Source organism: Sinocyclocheilus rhinocerous, unplaced genomic scaffold (genome assembly GCF_001515625.1).
Source record: "Sinocyclocheilus rhinocerous isolate Xijiao unplaced genomic scaffold, SAMN03320098_v1.1 scaffold249, whole genome shotgun sequence".
In the NCBI taxonomy this organism is placed as follows: Eukaryota; Metazoa; Chordata; class Actinopteri; order Cypriniformes; family Cyprinidae; genus Sinocyclocheilus; species Sinocyclocheilus rhinocerous.
Genome location: NW_015666483.1, coordinates 1,181,487 through 1,200,596, shown reverse-complemented (window position 1 = coordinate 1,200,596; position 19,110 = coordinate 1,181,487). Strand labels below are relative to the sequence as shown.

Below are 19,110 nucleotides of genomic sequence, written 5' to 3'. Positions count from 1 at the left end.
TTACTTTGATTGCCATGGGCCACAAAAGGCGTTTTCTCCTACATGCTGTGACTGACAATAGAACTATAAAATACACCAAAACTGCAACATAATTACGAAATGAAACAATTTTATTCGTGTGCTGTAATCCAAATCTTCAGAATCCATACGACTGCGAGGAACAGACCCAAATCCAAGCCTTAATTCGGCGATCCTCATCTCTATCCCGAGCAGCCAGTCCAGTGACCGTAAGCAGCAAAGCCAGCGCTGACTGAGGCGCTCTTTACAAATTCAAATGTTGCCGCTTCAAAAGACTAGAATAATCGAACGCTCATTGGCTCTCGCCTGCATTCGTCACAGATTCTGGTGTTTCTGGTGAGGTGTGTTTGAATGATGCGCGCGCGCCTTCACGAGTTCATGGAGTGGAGCGGGAAAATAATCTGGATAATTAACTATATAATTTCATAGCGATTAACAACATAATTTCTGCTCTGCACCTCAAACAAACCTACTGTATTCCGCCAGAGAGGACTACGGCTGCAACACATCATCAATTGGATTACAGTACTTTTGGTACTGCTTTTGACATTTTTTGCAATAAATAAATGATTGTAATTGCATTTATCTGTTTGTCATGTTTTTCTTATACTGTACAGAAATAGTTATGTTTAGGTTTAGAGGTAGGAATGGGATTAGCGACTATAAAAAAGTGCACAGGAAATAAGCAGCAGTCATATTTAAAGCAGCTTAAATTAATATTGAGTACTGATTGATGTTCACTTGGATTTTTTCCCCATCGAGGGGAAATAACTTAATACTCTGTCATTTATAGTCGTATGGTAAAACGTATTTAAATTTTAAATTTTTATTTGTGATATAAAGATTTTTTGTCAAGTCAAGTTTATTTGTACAGCGCTTTTCACGATACAAATCATTGCAAAGCAACTTTACAGCAAATTAAGTTTTTTGTAAGCAGTTGAAAAAAAAACTGTAATACTGCTTTTACAAATTCTTTTACATTTTAAAATAAAAAAATATATATAAAGTTTGGCCTAAAATATAATGCTGCTGGGAAAATAATAATGCTTTAATGCCAACAACATCTTAACTTTTGTTATAGGGACAAAAAGAATATATATATGAGCACTGATGCCCAAAATCCCTGTTTATTAGGCTTTGTAGGCTGGCTCCGCTCTGCCCCGGCACTGTGGCCCTCCTTAGCCCCTTTCAGCTCTCTCTGGCGCCTGCTTCTCCATCACACCTCCACCTGTCAACGGCTCCAGCTCTCCCCCAGCCTCTGAGGCTCCAGCACCCCCCAGGGTGGCTCAGGGCCGCACTGCCACCAGTCTCACCTTTTGGGAGCCACCGTGCTGTAAGTAACCATGTACTCAGAAATGGCTTCTCTTACTTATTTCAATCTGATGAGTGTGCAAATAAGGAATCCGGTTGATCTAATATTTTGTGTTTGCGCTTTATATGACAAGGCAAAACATTAGTTTACATGTGGTGAACTAATTTAAGGCGCTGCAAAAAATATCATTTTTGAACTATTACAAAGGCAAACATCTCATTTTAGAATAAGGCTGCTTTGATATTGCTCAATTATGTAAGTGATTTGTAAGCCCTAATGCTGCTGCTTTTAAGAGGAGTGTTTTTACATTTGGATTAGGGTGGTTTAGAAAAGGTCCGTTTTCACACACCGCTGCACTGTGATTGACATATGCATGAAGCTCTGATTGACAGCTTCTATAGCTCCATCCCTGACCCCTGGAGTGTCCTCAACGGTGCCTGTCCCCGCCGGACAAGGGCCACATAGGGGGACTCACTGGTTACAGAGGCCATGAGGTCAGAATGGTAAAAGATCAACCAACCCCATCCCTTCTTGCTCTCTATTAGCTGGGTTAAAGGTTAAGAAAGCAAAGAGCATCCCTCCAGAGTCAGTTTCTTCTTGAGTGAAGAAGTCTTTTCTGACTTTTAACAGTACTGGTACACAGTATCCCATGACGCATCTTGATGAACCTTCATTCCATTGCACATAACCACTTGTTTGAGCATACGTTTTAATGGAGCAACCCAAACTAAATTACATACAGTAATTAAAAACCATAATGCAAAAAATAAAAAACTTCATAAACACTAGCGTAACTCTAGAGTTTACTCTTGCTTGTTTTTATGAGCCAAATTTTAATATGCGCATACATTTCAGTCTGTTTCTCACACAAAGCTATTGTATAGCTTTGGAAGACTTAGAATGCTGTTCGCAAGTCTTTTAAAAGGAATTTATGCTATATTTTTTTTAATATTTCTGCAAGTCATGCAGGTTTGGAATGAAATGAGGGTAAGTATATGACGACAGAATTTTCAGTTTTTTTGATGAACTATCCCTTTAAGTAAGTTAAATGAATGCTACACTATCAAAAACGGGTGTATCTCCAGACACCAAACTGATGTATGTACTCTATATCTTAATGCACATACACATAAAGGGAATACTGGATCTGTATTATTCATGCAGCATCTTCTTATATAGACAAAGCCTAGAGAGAGGGTGGGATATTGAGATGTTGGGGTACAGACTTAATGCTTCTGAAGCTCTGGGAAAATGAGGCATGGTAGTGTGACAGCCATTACACACAAATGGTGGTACGTACACACACCTTATACACACTCTCACACTTCTGAAGCAACTCACGCTCTGTCTCATAGACTCACACACACACACACACACACATCTCTAGTCCCTCTTTTCCAAGGCCATTAGTAGGAGATGGCCTTGATTACTTATTTATGAGGCAAACAGGCAGAAGTGTGGAGAGTGGAGTAAAGAGACAGACAAAGACCGGAACCCCTCGGCACTGAAACTAACATCCATAAGTGTCCAAACACACATATATTTGCTACTTCACAGCAGTTTTTTTCTAAACAGATCACTTACGCACTTAATAACTCCTTCAGGCATCTGCAGAATAGCAGTGTGTTTGCACTAGTGGTAAATACCACAAAACTACAGATGCAACTAGACTCAGCAATGCAGCTGTGGGTATCATGGGCACTTTAAAAGTCCTGCATAGTTCAGTAAAGCTAAAGATGGATTTTACCTTCCCTAAACATCTTGAAATTTCAATTGACACATTTTCAAATTTATACATACGGTATAGTCAAACCATTTATAGAGATGTAAAAACAAGTCTTGTACACAGAATATTTCAAAATGTTTTTATTATTATCCATGGCCTTATGGCCACACCCACCAGTCCACTCTGAAAAAAATATATATATATATATATATGTTTATATATTCTTCCTTAATTCTTTTACAACTTACAAGATGCCAATTGTACCAAAGCAATACTTACTAATACAACATGGTGAACTTTTAGTGGTTAACTCAGAGACTGTGGACAGCACCAGTTAGGCATTCTTGTAAATTGTATGTACCTACACACTGAAACCCCACATCATGGACCCTTCTTAGAGAAGCCATTCTTTTGGGATGTGGCTGTGGAGGAGAGGTATCTTCTCACTATTTCACCCAGTGAAAGTTTGCCTCTGATAGTAATGCATGTTTTCTGCTCTCATGCCAATAAATATTGTATTGGTAAAAAATGATTGGCTCTTCAAGCTTGTGTGTAACCTAAACCAGTAATGGCATAACTTGTTAATGTCAGACATTTTATCTGTATGTAATTGTTGAAAAGTATATTTCAGGCTGTTTAGGTCTTGTCTGAACACCACATTTAAATCAGTTTTGAGCTAATTATTTCTGTAGCAATTTATGATAATGGATACATGCAACCAAAGGGAGCCCAGTTATTAAGATTTTGTAGGGTAATTTACAGTACTGCGGTGGAACACTGTGCCATGCACAAGGGACCTCTCCTCCACAATATAAAATCAGTCTTATGGTTAGTCTTAAGAATTAGCCAGGTATCTGACAAGGTTAATGTCCAACAGTAATAGAAAAAATGGCAATAATAACCATATTAAAACAAATGGAATAAAAATACAAATACAATAAGAATTCTATGTACATACAAAAATATAGCAAAGGAACTCACAAAGATGTGCATATTATTGGGGAAGAACACACACTTGAAACAGATTTCATTCAACTTGCTTCCCAGTTTTGGATGTCAGTGCATCTGTTTCACCTTGTTCCCTAGTGTTGTATTCTACCTCGTTCTGGCCAGGTGACTAAGCCCTTGTCTCAATACAATCCCTTCTTCCTGTCAGATGACACAATAGTCTCCATTAACCTCATTTCCTGTGAATCATTTAGGGCCAACCAGAGAACCTCAGGAAAGGACTTAGAGATGCTAATGTCCCATGTATGGCATAACTGGGGAACCACAATGGCTTCATTTTGCTGATACTGCTCGGATCTGATGTTAACCTAAAGCATGGTCCTACAGGTTGTCTGGTCAATTTGTCCAAGAGCTCTCAAAGTAATGGCTTGTATCTCATCCTGAGAGCACTGTCAAAGTTGGACAGACAGTCCCTTTTGATGTTTGGTCCCACAACGTGGTTGGATGCAGAAACAGTCAAGGATCCTATCGCTGTTGTTGAGCAGTTGGAAAGCATTATGGGCAGCAGTGGAAAAGAGAGTTGAGGATGTAAGAGTGCTTGGGAGAGGTTGGCGTCAGGCTGCCCTGGGCTGGAAACCTGACCAGACACTTTATCTTTCAGAGTAGCTCCTCTAAAAATAAAAAGAGAGGCTTCTGCTGACAGCAGATGCCGGCCTGAGACTGCACACACATACACACATGCACATACACACACACACACACATTTGTCCTTCTTCTTCCTTACCACACACTCATGCGCACAATGTCTCTCTTTACCACCTCTCTTGAAACACATCCCTCTTAGGTGAGCTTAATATTCTGATTTTTGTATGGTCCCGTTTTTGGTGTCAAACAGAATTGACTTACATAGTCTGATTTTTGTTGTTGTTGTTGTTGTTGGGCTCTTCTCCCTAACCAGTGCCCTGTATCCGTGTAGAGTCTAGAGTAAGCCAGCTTGCTTACAGTTTTTTCATTTAGTAAGGCCGAAGAAGACACACTCAGCACTGACTTCCTGTTGACAGCTTCCCATGTCTAGGTAATCCTTTTACCCAGTACAGCCTCTGCATTAATTCTGATAGCATACTCCCTGTGTGTTACATACGGTTCACATTACCCAACTCTATCCTGGAAGTCTAATAAATAAATAAATAGACACGGATTTACTAAAAAAAAGAGGGAAGTAGGATACATGATGATGGACATGATGCAGGGAGGCCTGATTGGTTTAGAGTAGGTCAGTTCATTTAGCAGATTTCCCCAGCTGCTTCAGCATCAGAGGTGTCTCCTCGAGGGAGGATTGCAAGAGGCTCATTCATGATGTCATACAGGCTTTTCCAGGGTTTTACGAAAGGGCACGGGGTTGGTGGCAGAGATCTTGCGGCACACAGCGTTGGTGTTGCTGCATCGGCAGCCGGGACGGGTGGCGCGATCATAGCCACGCTGGCACAGAGTGAGGCACAGCTTGGCAGGAGGGTAGCAGCACAGGCAAGGCAGGCAGAGTGCCAGGAAGGCCATAGCACTCCAGCGGGAGCAGGCGTGAGCTGGGGCGCAGGAGCACGGTCGGTCGGCACAGTTGTCCTCCTTATCTGCCAAGCAGTGGTAGAACAGACCCTTCACACAGCACAGGCAGGTGCCGTACTCCAAGACGTTTTCTGCAGAACACAAGCAGCGCTGGCCAAAGGTCCAACAGGAGGGCAAATTACGAGGGGCACAGCACTCCTGGCACTTGCAGTGGCCACAACGTTCACAGATGAAGAGATGCAGGCCCAAGTCCTCATCGTCAGTCAGTCCTTTGCCCAGCGAGTCGGGTTTCAAGTCACCTTTGGGCTGGGACCTCACCACAGCTAGACCAGAATGGGAGGGCGTTAATCCTGCAAGAAGTCTCTGGTCTGAAGCAGCACTGCCACGGGACATGGAGCTCACGGTACTGGAGCGACTTAAGTGGGCCAAGTGGGAATGTTGATGCTGACTTTGACTGCGAGACATCTGAGGATGCCGTTCATCATGTGGATAGAAGGCAACCTGAGAGGCAGGGTCCAGCGCCACAGGGCGTTCCACATAGTCATTATTAGCCCTTATAGCACGGATCTGGTCAATAGACAATACAGGGACCTGCTGAAGATCCAGGCTTTCAGGGTCCATCCGAAAAGGTGGTACTGGATCCATTCTTTAAGGGCCACCAGGGTAGGGGCTGAGCTGCAAGGCTGACCAATATCACGGTACATCGGATAAACCTGTTGTAAGAAAAGAATAAAACAAAGGCATCATTGTTAGATTTAGAATAAAATGGAATGGTTTAAGTTTAAATCCAGTCTGCATAATGTGTAAGGTGCAAAAAAAGCAAATGTTCATATGAGTCCTCCTTTTACTCCTTTCAGATGGTCCATGGCTAAAGCTACGGTTATTATTAGACACAGAGGATGGAGAGATAACGCCATTGACATCACACTGTAATTTAGCATCTGGAGAACACAGCTGTTGACACAAGGGAACGGAACCAGAACAAAGAATTTGACAGCAATGAATTGTGAGAAACTGGGGAACCCAAAAGACTTAGTGTCAGTGTCCTGAGGTATCTCTTCCTCAGCAGCTTGGAGGAATTTGCTGTAGCCCCTCCCTGCAGCCCTTCTTTTGTTAAGCCTTATCCTCCATAAACAGGAACAACATGGCTATTGGAATGTGCATGGAAAAAAATCAGCATCCTGGAATTGAGAAACATGCTGCTTGCATTATTGGATGTCATAGCCGAACAAGACCTTGGATTGCACTGGATTAGATAACGACGGGTTTTACTTTCTTCCATCGAGATGTGGAGAAGACCACTTTTTGATGTTTGTCAGACTCTCAGACGGTTTCAAAAGTCAATGTGTGATCAGGATGAAGAGATTGGACAAGAAAAGGGAGCTGCCTCTGACATAACAAGCAACGGAAATCCATACACAACAGCAGTGATTAGAAGAAACAGTGTCTGCTCCCAGTCCCCCAAGCATCCGGGGCACAGTCAGCTGAATTCCTGGCAAGAGCCCTGAATGCTCTCGCAAAAAAAGGTAAGATAGCATCCTCCCCCACCCCCTCTGCCCAGCCAGAAACTCAAGATAAGGAGGCCCAGGTCGGAAGCACAAAATGCATTTGCAAATTACACAGAGGAGGAAAGAGAAGTCCTGGAGAGTAATTACATCAAACCCAGCAGAGCGCTGTAGTCAGGTCCTATCAGTCCATCTAATTGTTGAAAGGGGTCTGCTGTTCATTTCCATGAGCTCATTATTTGGGGCATGACTTCGAAAACAACATTGGACTTTTAGTCTCGCATCTGCAGGCAAGCCAGAGAGGAAGTTTTGGGTTAGCTCATCTGTGTCATGTCAGGCACTTTTGGTTGCATATTTGTTTGAGCATTTGCACATGTCCTCTCCATGTGGTTTTCCTCAAGTGTGTCAGCACTTAAGAGCATTTATCATTCGCGGCTACACTGGAGTTTATTTGGAACTTTCCACTGACTTGCAGTGCTCTTGTATAAAAACAGACCCAAATTACACCTCAAAACGCTGCATTTCCTGGGCTCTGAGAAATAGTACAAAGAAAATTTCTAAACTGCCACTTTCTTGTGAACTGCCCGCTCACCAATAACTCCTTCCACAAAAGTTCCTCCCAAGTTATCATTAATGAAATACCCTTTTATTCTGCGAGTTACTTCCCCTGAGCCAGACCATTTGGAAAGCCACCATCCATTAACCGAAAACTGCCTCCCACTAGCGTTCCCCAACCACCTCCATGCTCACTTTCTCAATGAACATGGCACATTTGTAAAATAAGCTGCGAAGCAGAAGACCAGAGCAGAAGTTGCTATATAACAGCCCCCAACACAATCTTTCACCCCCACCCAAAAGCAGCAGCAAGGGTGCCAGAGGATCGATAAGTCACACTACAGCTGCATAGCAGGCAAGGTGTTGACATCAGGAAGCCCAGCAGATCACCCTGCCACTCAAACCCCCCAACAAAGAGCACTCTACCACTCCCTATCGAGTCCCAGAGCACTCTTTAGCCCCACATGCCCCAGACCGCACACCAGGGCGAGGCTGTACTGGAGCTGTGGACTGGTCTATCATGTCTCTACAGTGGAGCTTGCACAATTGTTGTCTCTTAAACAAATAACTGCTACTTAAGTGCCTTCCAAAGTGCTACTGGCTGTTGTTTAGGGAACATTCAGACTTTGGACATGTTGATTCAAATCTGCTTGCATTGTGACAGTGTACACTAGGATATTGATTGTGTTGTTCAGATGAAGTCTTCTCATTCGTAAGCTCTTACCATCACCTCTTAAAAGCATTAAATGAGCAAGCACCTAGCTACACTTGATTTAGAGTACAATTTATTTTAATGGGGTGATGATAGGGATTGAAGGAAGGAGGAAGGTTAAACTACACTACTTCAGCATTCACTATGCAATAGATCCGTTTAGAACAGCTATCCTGAAGGCAGAGTTTGGAATCTGTTTCTGCAATCCTGCATTCATCCATTCATCGTTTTTTTCCGGTCCCACATCTGAAGACTCCATCCTCTATTTTTCGCAGGATGGTTTTATAATTTAAAAGGATACGCTGTATCTGACTCTCCAAACTTGATAGCATATCTTACACTGGATGAAGTAAAGCAAATCCAATAACCATTCACCACTAATGGCTGTCTGTATTTCTTTTTTTCTTTCGTGTCACAAGAGCCCTGATCCAACTTTGTATCACATTTAAACCACTATAGTAGAGGAATAGACATGCAAGAGACATCTGATCTAAAATAAATAAATACAAATGAATCAAAAAGTTCACCACTAATGGCTGTCTGTATTTCTTTTTTTCTTTCGTGTCACAAGAGCCCTGATCCAACTTTGTATCACATTTAAACCACTATAGTAGAGGGAATAGACATGCAAGAGACATCTGATCTAAAATAAATAAATACAAATGAATCAAAAAATAAAAGGGAGACTTTAAATGTACAAGAAGACAACATATTCCAAGACAACATCTGTCCCAGGTTAAGACACACTTTAAGTCCCAGAACCATGCATACAGCTCAGAGCAAGTGAGAGACAGCTGCATCTGGAGCGCCAGAGAGAGAAAAAGAGGGGAGAGGGCCGTGTTTACTAAGTCCTGCCTGCCATGAGGGGTAACCTGAAGACAGGCCCCTGCGCTTTGGGAGTATCAGTGCTGAGTGAGCTGTACCTCGCGGCTCTGCCCCGGGGCTCCTTGCGCCCGTTACCTTGCACACATCCTTGGCCAGGGTAATCCAATCCAGGGCAGGAAGAGGATGAGAAGAGCATATTATTCATAACAGTCACCTCACACCACTGACTGGGAGAAACTTTAAACCTCTAAACAAGGAGGAGAGAACAGGCAAAGGAGAAAAGGCAAAACATTTGTCCCGTAAAGGGTAGTTGGACAACACTGGAAGAGCTTGAAGATTTTTCAGCCTGTTTATCTATATGTAGGTGTAGCCATCAGGTGAATGAGGTGCTGATGCCATCCGTTTGTTTGGGGGCTGATGGGATGTCGGCCAGTGACATCATGTTGTGGTGCTATTTTAAAGCCTCTAGTCACCTTTCATTAACCCCTGCTGCTGCTGATAAGCATCCAGCAGTTCTGCAGCCAGCCATCAGGCCAGTCTGACTTTCTGCAGTCTAACTGTCATTAGAGATATCCATTTTCCATTTCTGCTCTCTCTCTGACTCAAATAGAGTGGCAGATTGGCAATTGCTGACTGAGGGTTGATTAGCTGGTAGTCGCAGGGGGTAAGGGCCGAGGGCTTCGCAGAGGGCATATGTACTCTCCTAGAGGCCAGACTTAACTGCAGCTGGACTTGAGTTGTCAGGCACCAGGACCCTGGGATCTGCCCCACTGGCCCCTCTGGGAACACAGTAGGATTGAATGACAATAAATTGTATGAGATTCCGGATGTGCCGAATCCGACCCCCAGGAAGGACTGAAATAGACACTGCAGACCAGCAAGTTTGGGTGAGAGAGACACAGAGAGAGACTGAGAAGAGGAAGGGGGGAGGGTCACTTAGAGAAAGGAGGAATATATAACATAAAGTTAGACTCAGTGAGAGAAACACAAAAATGACTAACAAACTGTGGTGTAAATGTAAAACACATTACAGATTAATAATAATAAATTAAACTATTATAACAATTTAAACTAAATTAACTGACAAATTAAGGAAACTTTGAACCACTGTTGTTGTAAACCTATGTCATTCACAAAATTCACATTCTTTTTGCCAGCCTCTACTTTGAGAACTTTATCACAAAACCAGTTCCAAACGCACAGAAACTTCGCAGTTAGACCGCTGTGTGCAGCGCTGTCCCATGTCCTTTCCCACTCAACGTCCAACCTCTCCATCAGTCTCTGCCAGCACAAACTGGGTAATATTGACATCTCCGACCTTGAGGACAATCAATTCCATGTCTTTATGCCCGAAGCCCTGTGCATTGGCTGGGTCAGAGTAGGACTTGTGTTTAGGGCACTACGCGACACACAGAGATCATCTCTCACTTGGATGATATTCTACTCCCATTATATGTCAACTAGATTATATTTCATTCAGAGAACATCTAGAACTAGATCTAGAGAATCTCAAGAGAAAACCATTTGAGCTAAAAAAAAGAAAAAAGAGTAAAAAAATAGACTAAAACGATTAAGACTAAGACTAAACGAGATTTAAATAAATCACTCAGAAGAAAGACACGATTCTTGTGGAAACGAGGGCAACATGTCTCACGGAATATCCCAATTTATTTGAATAAGAAACAAAAATGTCCCCGGGGCAAAGTAACGGAGAGGAGCTTTGCTTTTCAGAAGTACTTCCACATAACAGTGTGGAAAGAGCTCAGCAGCGGCTATGTAGTTTGTCTTCTCTCAGAATGAGCTGAAAATGTGAATGTTGGATTGTCTCTCTCGGACTCTCTGTCTCTCTTTTTCTCTCTCTATCTGTGTACGGTCAGTGCTTCCTGCTCGTGCGATCATCCACTCACTCCCAGAGCGTGTGTGTGTGTGTGTAAGTATATATGTGTGTGTGTGTGTGTGAGAGAGAGATAGAGATGGAGGGTGGGAAACAGTGAGGGAGAGAGGGAGGGAGATGGGACGGGGAGAAGGAGGAGGGGTGGTTGGATATGAATGGTAGAAGGAAGGAGGCCAGGCGGAGGGGGTTGGAGTGGGGGGTACTTGGTTTTGCTGGAGATAGTTAATGGCTAAGTGGCATCATCGGGCTGAAACCCAATCTCTCATTTTCTGCCCCTCAGGAACTGTTCTATATGATTCCCTGAGCTAAGCCTAACAAGATGGACAGAGGGAGGAAGAGAACAGGAGATAAAGAGAGAGAGAGAGAGAGAGAGATGAAGACAGTGAGAGATGAACAAAAAGAAGGAAGATATGACTCAACAATATGATAGGTGATGAAAACAATGAGGGAGAGAGATGAGAAACACAATAACTGACAAGAACTTCATGGAGAAAGTTCAAATCAACAAACTCCAGTCTTGCTGGTCTTACCCTGGCATACAGTAGATGCACCAATAAGTATTGGGCACTTATGCTACAGTTAAAAGTATGTATTCTGTGCATTAGAAGCAACATATCACATTGTAAATGAATATGCACCGAATGCACTGGCTGGAGCATAAAATACAGGATATGTGTTCATGACAGGCTATTGATAGCACATGGAAGGTATCTCCAAGGTAACAGGACACATTTTGTGTGTATGTAAGCATATGTGTGTGTGTGTGTTAATGTGAGTGTGTGTATGTCTGTGTGCGTAATGGGGCAGGAAGAGGGGTGCTTCCTGGCTTCCTGTCGAGGGAAATAGCTAGGATGGCCAAACAGTTCAGAGAGAAGAGAGTGAATCAGGTTTCTCTATACTGAACACACTCAAAACACATGACAGAACAGCTTTAGTGCAAAAACAAAATCTCTGCTAATCTACATAAACACAATGAAATTTGTTTTATTTGTGTTCTCTCAGTGTGTTAGGAGATGGATGTTAATTTCCTGAAAAAATAACAGTAAAATTCTGTTTACTGGTATCTGATTTTTGTCTAAATTCTGTTTACTGGTGTCTGATTCTACTCTTTATAATTCGTGGTCTCAAAATATGCAACTATTCATAAAACATAAAATGATACTCAAAAAAATATATACTCAAGTTTAGGTAATGTGTCCAAATCCAGTGCAAAAAAAAATAGTTACCATATTTAATCAAACTTAAGTAATAAATATGTTACATACTATACTTATGCTAATAAATTTAACATACAGTACAGGAAACATTTTAAAAAGTTACTGATAAGCAAGTTTTAAAAAGTTTTTTTTTTTTTTTTTACTTTAGAAACTGACAGGAAAATAAAAGGCAAAAGAGACGCTCTCATTAAAGTTCTCAGAATTTTTTTTTCTAACATACATAATGTTTATATGTTAAAATTGTATTAAAAAAAAAAGAAAAGAAAATACAATTTAACATAATTTAAATGTAAATGCATTATTATTTAGGACTCTAAGATGGAATAAATATTTGAAATCAACGTCCTCAAACCTATTACCTAAAATTGTTAATCTTATAAATTATTAGCTGATTTGATAGTCATTTTACATTAAATATTTAATAACTTACAGTTGTTGTTGTTATTGTTTTTTACAATAAAAATAAATTATAATGTACAGTAATCTGATAGGATTAGATCTTTATAAAGATCTGTTTCAATGATATTGGAGTGAAGTACAAATTCCCCGAAATAATACATTTATAGCAATGACGTAAAATTACTCAAGCCCTTTTTTATCTTCTTCCATCTGTATGATGCAATAGCATGTATCCATCTCACTTTTTATCAGTGTGTGAGTGTGATGGGAACATTGACTGGTTTGCATTTCCCCCCAAGGCCTGTCACTGCCTCAGCCCATGGCGATCATACTGGCAGGGAGAGAGAGAGAGAATGAGAGAGAGAGGCAGTACTGGGCCATAGAAGGATCAATGTTAAATGGCCTGGTTAATGACCGGCACACAGCTGACAAAGTCATTCATTTCTGCCAGCACTATGTATTCTGTGTGTGCGTGAACCAGAGCAATTTGCACGTTTGCCTACGTGAAACACAAACATGAAAAAGAGAGGTAGAATTAGGACATAAAAAGCAGAAAAAGATACCAAACAGGCTAGAAAAATAAAGGAAAGCTCAATGGACTTCTGATGTTGGGGTTTGATAAATAGAGAAACTGAGAGTGCTTGTGTGAATGTGCGTTTGTTCTGTTATGACAGTGTTAGTGTAAAGATCACTTCCCATGTCAAAGCACCACTGCAGATGAAGCTGTAATATTGAGTTACAAAACACCCCTCACTCAGGGCCTTGCCTCATCCAGATTGCTTAAAGGGATAGTTCACATAAAATAAATGAATATTCTGTCACCGTTTACTCAGCCTCACCCTGTTCCAAACCTGTATGACCGTGGGACACAAATGGTGATTTTTTGAAGACCATCTTTTCCATACGATGAAAATGTTTCAAAAGGACAAAAAAAAAAAAAAAACTGTTGCGGAAAGTTACTTTTAAAAGTAATGCATTACAATATTGCGCTACAAAAAGTAACTAAGTGCATTTACTGCAGTTACTCTTTATGGAAAGTAATGCATTACAATATTGCGCTACAAAAAGTAACTAAGTGCATTTACTGCAGTTACTCTTTATGGAAAGTAATGCATTACAATATTGCGCTACAAAAAGTAACTAAGTGCATTTACTGCAGTTACTCTTTATGGAAAGTAATGCATTACAATATTGCGCTACAAAAAGTAACTAAGTGCATTTACTGCAGTTACTCTTTATGGAAAGTAATGCATTACGTTACTGTTGCGTTACATTTTGTCAACTGGGCTGGCCTTGATTATTTGTTTAATAACAAAAAACTGACGTTACTTGATAAAGTAACTCAGATATTTTAAGTTTAAAAGTGATGTGTTACTTTACTAGTTACTTGAAAAAAGTAATCTGATTACGCAACTTGCGTTACATGTAATGCGTTACCACCAACACTGAAAAAAGCACACAATATCAAAATGTCATAAACATGTATACGACACTATCTACCTTATTTTGCAATAATGAAGTAAGCTATTTCTTGTGAATGTGAAAGACTGATTCATTATAAGCTGTCAAATGTAAATAACTAGAAGAATAACAAAGCGCAGTGAACGGTAAAACTATTTGTGCTATAAACCAATGTGTTTCAGATTACGACAATACATTTAAATGATATGATAGCAATTTTTTGCAGTATCAAGCAGCATGGACTGTTTTATACAGCTAAATTTACTGGAAGTGACCGACACCAGAAGACTTGCTTTAAAAAAAAAGGCCCGTGAAAGAACAGACAGAAATTTAAGCTGTTATTTACTGAAAATCATCCACTCTAGCTGTCATTGGCATTGTTTTGCGAGTTCATGGTAGATGTGATGTGTGATTTGTGAATTAATGCTTTTTTGAATCTTTTCAATGAACTGACTGGATTTGATTCACAGAACCCCTTTGAGTGATTTGTTCATGAATCAGACCGAGTTGGTTGTCAAGTTCAACTCACTCACAGTAGTTATCAGCTTAAAATTGAAATGTGCACGAGTCATATGAATCACTTACATTTACAGTATCTCTGCATCCTTTTTGAAGCTTGAAACCCCTATTCACTGCAGAGTGACCAGTACAGAATTAAAAATTTGTCATTTTGTGTTCCACAGAAAGAAAGTCACCCAGTTTTAGAATGACATGAGGGTGAGTAAACAATGATGTTTGCATGAACTGTCCCTTTAAACTAAACCCCAGAAAGCAGAGTGAGCCATTCTTGCAGATTCCTTGATGTATCATTTTTAAAGCGGCCTTAACCCCACACACTCAAGCGGAGCTTATTCTTCCAAACAACTAGTCAAGCCCTCTCATCCTCCTGCTCTGTACCACTGAGCTACGTAAACACCACCATCTGTATCTGATCAGAATTAATGCCCACCCCCCTCCGTTCTCTCAATCTTCCCCTGCTGCCCCTCTCCCAGCCTGGTCCCGTACACACATGGAGATACTTACAAATCATCACCCCATTACATGGACATGGGCGAAGATGTGAACACACACACACATCCACAACCCATCAAAACACACCCCAAACTCCTCTCGCAACACACAAACACACATACCCCGTTCCACCCTTCGCACCACGCAATTGTCGCTAATAGTTTGGGGGTGAATTATCCATATTCCATTAAGTGAAGTGAGCTCTCTGATTGGCCGAGCCGCCGGCCCCTCGGAATAGCCGAGCTGGCCGACAGCCAGAGGCTCATTTCCTGCCGTCCTGAGAGCCTCCAGCCGCTCCCGCTGCAAATGCACTTCCTGACTATGTATAAAATTTTTATTAATGGCCAGGAGTGCATCAGCAAAGGCTCAGCGAAGGAGAAAGAGAGAGAGAGGATGACAGAGATGGATGGAGTGAGGGGAAAGACAGCATTAAGTATGATTGAGCTCTGATAGAGGGAGGGAAGAAGGAGAGTTTCCAGAATGCCCTTTTAAGAACATCTTTAAGACAGTGCAGACCTGCCGTAAGTGTCTGTTCGTTGTCTCATAACCAGATAAAGAGAAAACAGAGGAAGAAATGGGAAGATAAAATGAAAGACAAGACTTGATGAATGAGAATGAGAGCAAACACTTTGAGACACCAGTATGTCCTAATAAATACTCTGTTTGGGGTCCGAGACACTGCTGAATGGTTTAAACTGTCAAAACCTAGGTATATAGACTGAAAGGAGACTGAGAGAGCATGCGGAAAGATAACACAAATGAAAGCAGTGGAGAGGTCAGGAGGCTTATGATCGGAGATAGAGCGGCAACAGAAGATGGAAAGGAAATGTCTAGCCAGGCCACGCCCCCCGTCAAAACCACGACTTGACGGACAAGCACATTTCTTAAGAAACTCCAACAGCATAGAGGAAGAAAGGTCAAGTGGCTGAGGGAAAGTGGCAGCCAATGGAAGAAGACGGAGGTACTTGCTCGTCTCAAAGAGGCCTCGGTGTCAGGAGAGTTTGTGTATGTGAGGGCCGAGGGTGAAGGGGGACTCCAGTGACCCTTGACAGGAGCCCTAGTTATAGGAGCAAGGGGGTCGACAGGTCATATGAAGTAGATACGTCCTGAGAGCCTCCAGCCGCTCCCGCTGCAAATGCACTTCCTGACTATGTATAAAATTTTTATTAATGGCCAGGAGTGCATCAGCAAAGGCTCAGCGAAGGAGAAAGAGAGAGAGAGGATGACAGAGATGGATGGAGTGAGGGGAAAGACAGCATTAAGTATGATTGAGCTCTGATAGAGGGAGGGAAGAAGGAGAGTTTCCAGAATGCCCTTTTAAGAACATCTTTAAGACAGTGCAGACCTGCCGTAAGTGTCTGTTCGTTGTCTCATAACCAGATAAAGAGAAAACAGAGGAAGAAATGGGAAGATAAAATGAAAGACAAGACTTGATGAATGAGAATGAGAGCAAACACTTTGAGACACCAGTATGTCCTAATAAATACTCTGTTTGGGGTCCGAGACACTGCTGAATGGTTTAAACTGTCAAAACCTAGGTATATAGACTGAAAGGAGACTGAGAGAGCATGCGGAAAGATAACACAAATGAAAGCAGTGGAGAGGTCAGGAGGCTTATGATCGGAGATAGAGCGGCAACAGAAGATGGAAAGGAAATGTCTAGCCAGGCCACGCCCCCCGTCAAAACCACGACTTGACGGACAAGCACATTTCTTAAGAAACTCCAACAGCATAGAGGAAGAAAGGTCAAGTGGCTGAGGGAAAGTGGCAGCCAATGGAAGAAGACGGAGGTACTTGCTCGTCTCAAAGAGGCCTCGGTGTCAGGAGAGTTTGTGTATGTGAGGGCCGAGGGTGAAGGGGGACTCCAGTGACCCTTGACAGGAGCCCTAGTTATAGGAGCAAGGGGGTCGACAGGTCATATGAAGTAGATACGCTGAGACTTTAAAGGAATAGTTCATGCAAACATGAAAATTCTGTCATTGTTTACTAGGGCTGGGTATTGAAACAGATTTCATGATTAAGTCAAAGTTCTTAAAGAAAACGAAGCGTTTGAGAGAGGCGGGGCATAGAGGACCTACAATAATGTACAGTATTTGAAAAATAATGTGTTTTTTGAACATTAAAGCATGTCAACATATTCTGTTACACCAAATACACAAAATAATGATCTTTAAAAAAGCATCATATGACCCCTTTAATTCAGTTTGATTAATTTGTATATATATCCAGTCCAGTTCAGCGTCAATTTTTCTTAAGGGAGAAGAAAACTCTCAGTTGGCTGTAAATTGTACAGTTGGTACTATAATAATTCCTTATGAAAAAGAAGTACACTTACGCATACTTTTAAATAGAGCACTTATTATGGAAATAAAAGAATGTACTTAAGTGTGAAATGAATGTAATCTTTTCAAACACTTAAAATTGCATGTTACTTACAAATATATGAAAAAGTGGCAACACTATTTTAAGGTGTCCTTGTTACACGTTACATGTACTTACTATTATAATAACAATTAACTATCCATAATTACATGCAAGTAACCCTAAGCCAAACTCTAATCCTAACCCTAACCATATAGTAAGTACATGTAGTTAATTAAAATTACTCAGTACTTAAATGTATAATTAAACCGTAACAAGGACATCTCTCAATAAAGTGTAACCGAAAAAGTATTATAGTTTACATTTATATTAAATGTCATTAGTTAAACTTTTTTACAGGTAGGACATACGTGTATCTTATGTAATTTCATAATTATTATGTAATTCAAATGTCTATTGTCTTTGAAATATGATTAAAGCACAATGTCAAATGTACTGACAAACATTTATGGTAAACTAAAATATACTTTCATGTCATTTCTATTGAAACTTGAATGACATGCATTTAAATTTGTAAATACACATTTGTAAAGATGAAGTCACAATTTAGTACATTTAAAATATAATAATTCTGTGTACTGTACATGTTTATTATTATGTTAGTCAACACATCAGATTAAGTGTACTTCTTTAAAGCTTGACAAAAGATTATTAAAACAATCATTTAAAATGTATACTTTGAAGTAAAACATTTAATTTGACATCATTACAAAGGTTACTTCCCTTTGTAATGGTGATTATATTATATTATATTATTATATGCAACTACAGTTGAAGTTCAATACAGTTAAGCACACTTTTCATAAAGGATACTAAAGGTTAAAATTAACTTCAATTGCTATTTCACAATTTTCTAGTTGACTAATGAGTTATGGACATAGAGGTAAATTATAATGTTGCATGACAAGTTATTGTCTAAGTAATTGTAGCTCTATATGGCTATGATTTTATTAATACCGTTGTCTGATTGATTTTATAGTCTCAAGCATTCAGAAATCACACAAAATAAAATTAAGCAGTTTTACTACGATAAAACCATGGTTAATTTTGGTAAGGGTTGTGATGTCCACATGTTTTTTTTGTTAAATCAATTAAAGAGGCTGTAGCATTTCTATCGCAAAAAGGTGGCCAAAAATTAAAAATTAAGTGGATATTTGAATTAAATGTTTGGCCAATATTAAACAAGGATTTGATCGTCCTGTAAGTGTAACTCAATTAAGCTTAATCAACAGCAATTATCAGGCCTTTGGTGCTTGCAGCTGCAGGCATTTGTAATAATGCAAATTGTTTATTTTGTATTACATTATGAAGCCATATCATTATTAATTAACCAATAATTATTGCCTCGTTGTTTTTATATAATACATTTTAAGTCATGAAAACTAGAATATTAGGTCAGATGCGTTGTTGTTGGTGGTGAAATTATTACCGACATTAAAACACGTTAATAACGTCAACAGTCAAAAAAGTTTCACAGGAGATTATGAACGTAGCTACCTGAAAGTGATGCACGGGTTTCATCTTGGCCTTTTTTATTTTTATTTTCTCTGCGCCGGACTGCGCTTATGTCTTTTCCCTGATATAG

The 19,110-nt window shown here is 40.4% G+C and overlaps 1 protein-coding gene and 1 long non-coding RNA gene across 2 annotated transcripts in view; both read right to left on the bottom strand.

Moving 5' to 3' along the window:
- The window catches only part of LOC107732335 (uncharacterized), a 23,505-nt gene that overhangs the window by 2,309 nt on the left and 2,086 nt on the right, over positions 1 to 19,110 (bottom strand). The window contains exon 2 of the long non-coding RNA XR_001638863.1: positions 10,998 to 11,000. This is a non-coding gene — a long non-coding RNA (uncharacterized LOC107732335). The remainder of the gene's footprint in view (positions 1 to 10,997; positions 11,001 to 19,110) is intronic.
- Positions 3,274 to 6,276, bottom strand: LOC107732334 (protein sprouty homolog 3-like). The gene has a single exon (XM_016543627.1). It carries the CDS (start codon positions 6,207 to 6,209, stop codon positions 5,364 to 5,366), a length of 846 nt encoding a protein of 281 aa, XP_016399113.1. The 5' UTR covers positions 6,210 to 6,276; the 3' UTR covers positions 3,274 to 5,363.

Excerpts from the sequence above, each read along its gene's own strand:
- LOC107732334 (XM_016543627.1), bottom strand. The coding sequence starts at position 6,209 with ATGGATCCAGTACCACCTTTTCGGATGGACCCTGAAAGCCTGGATCTT.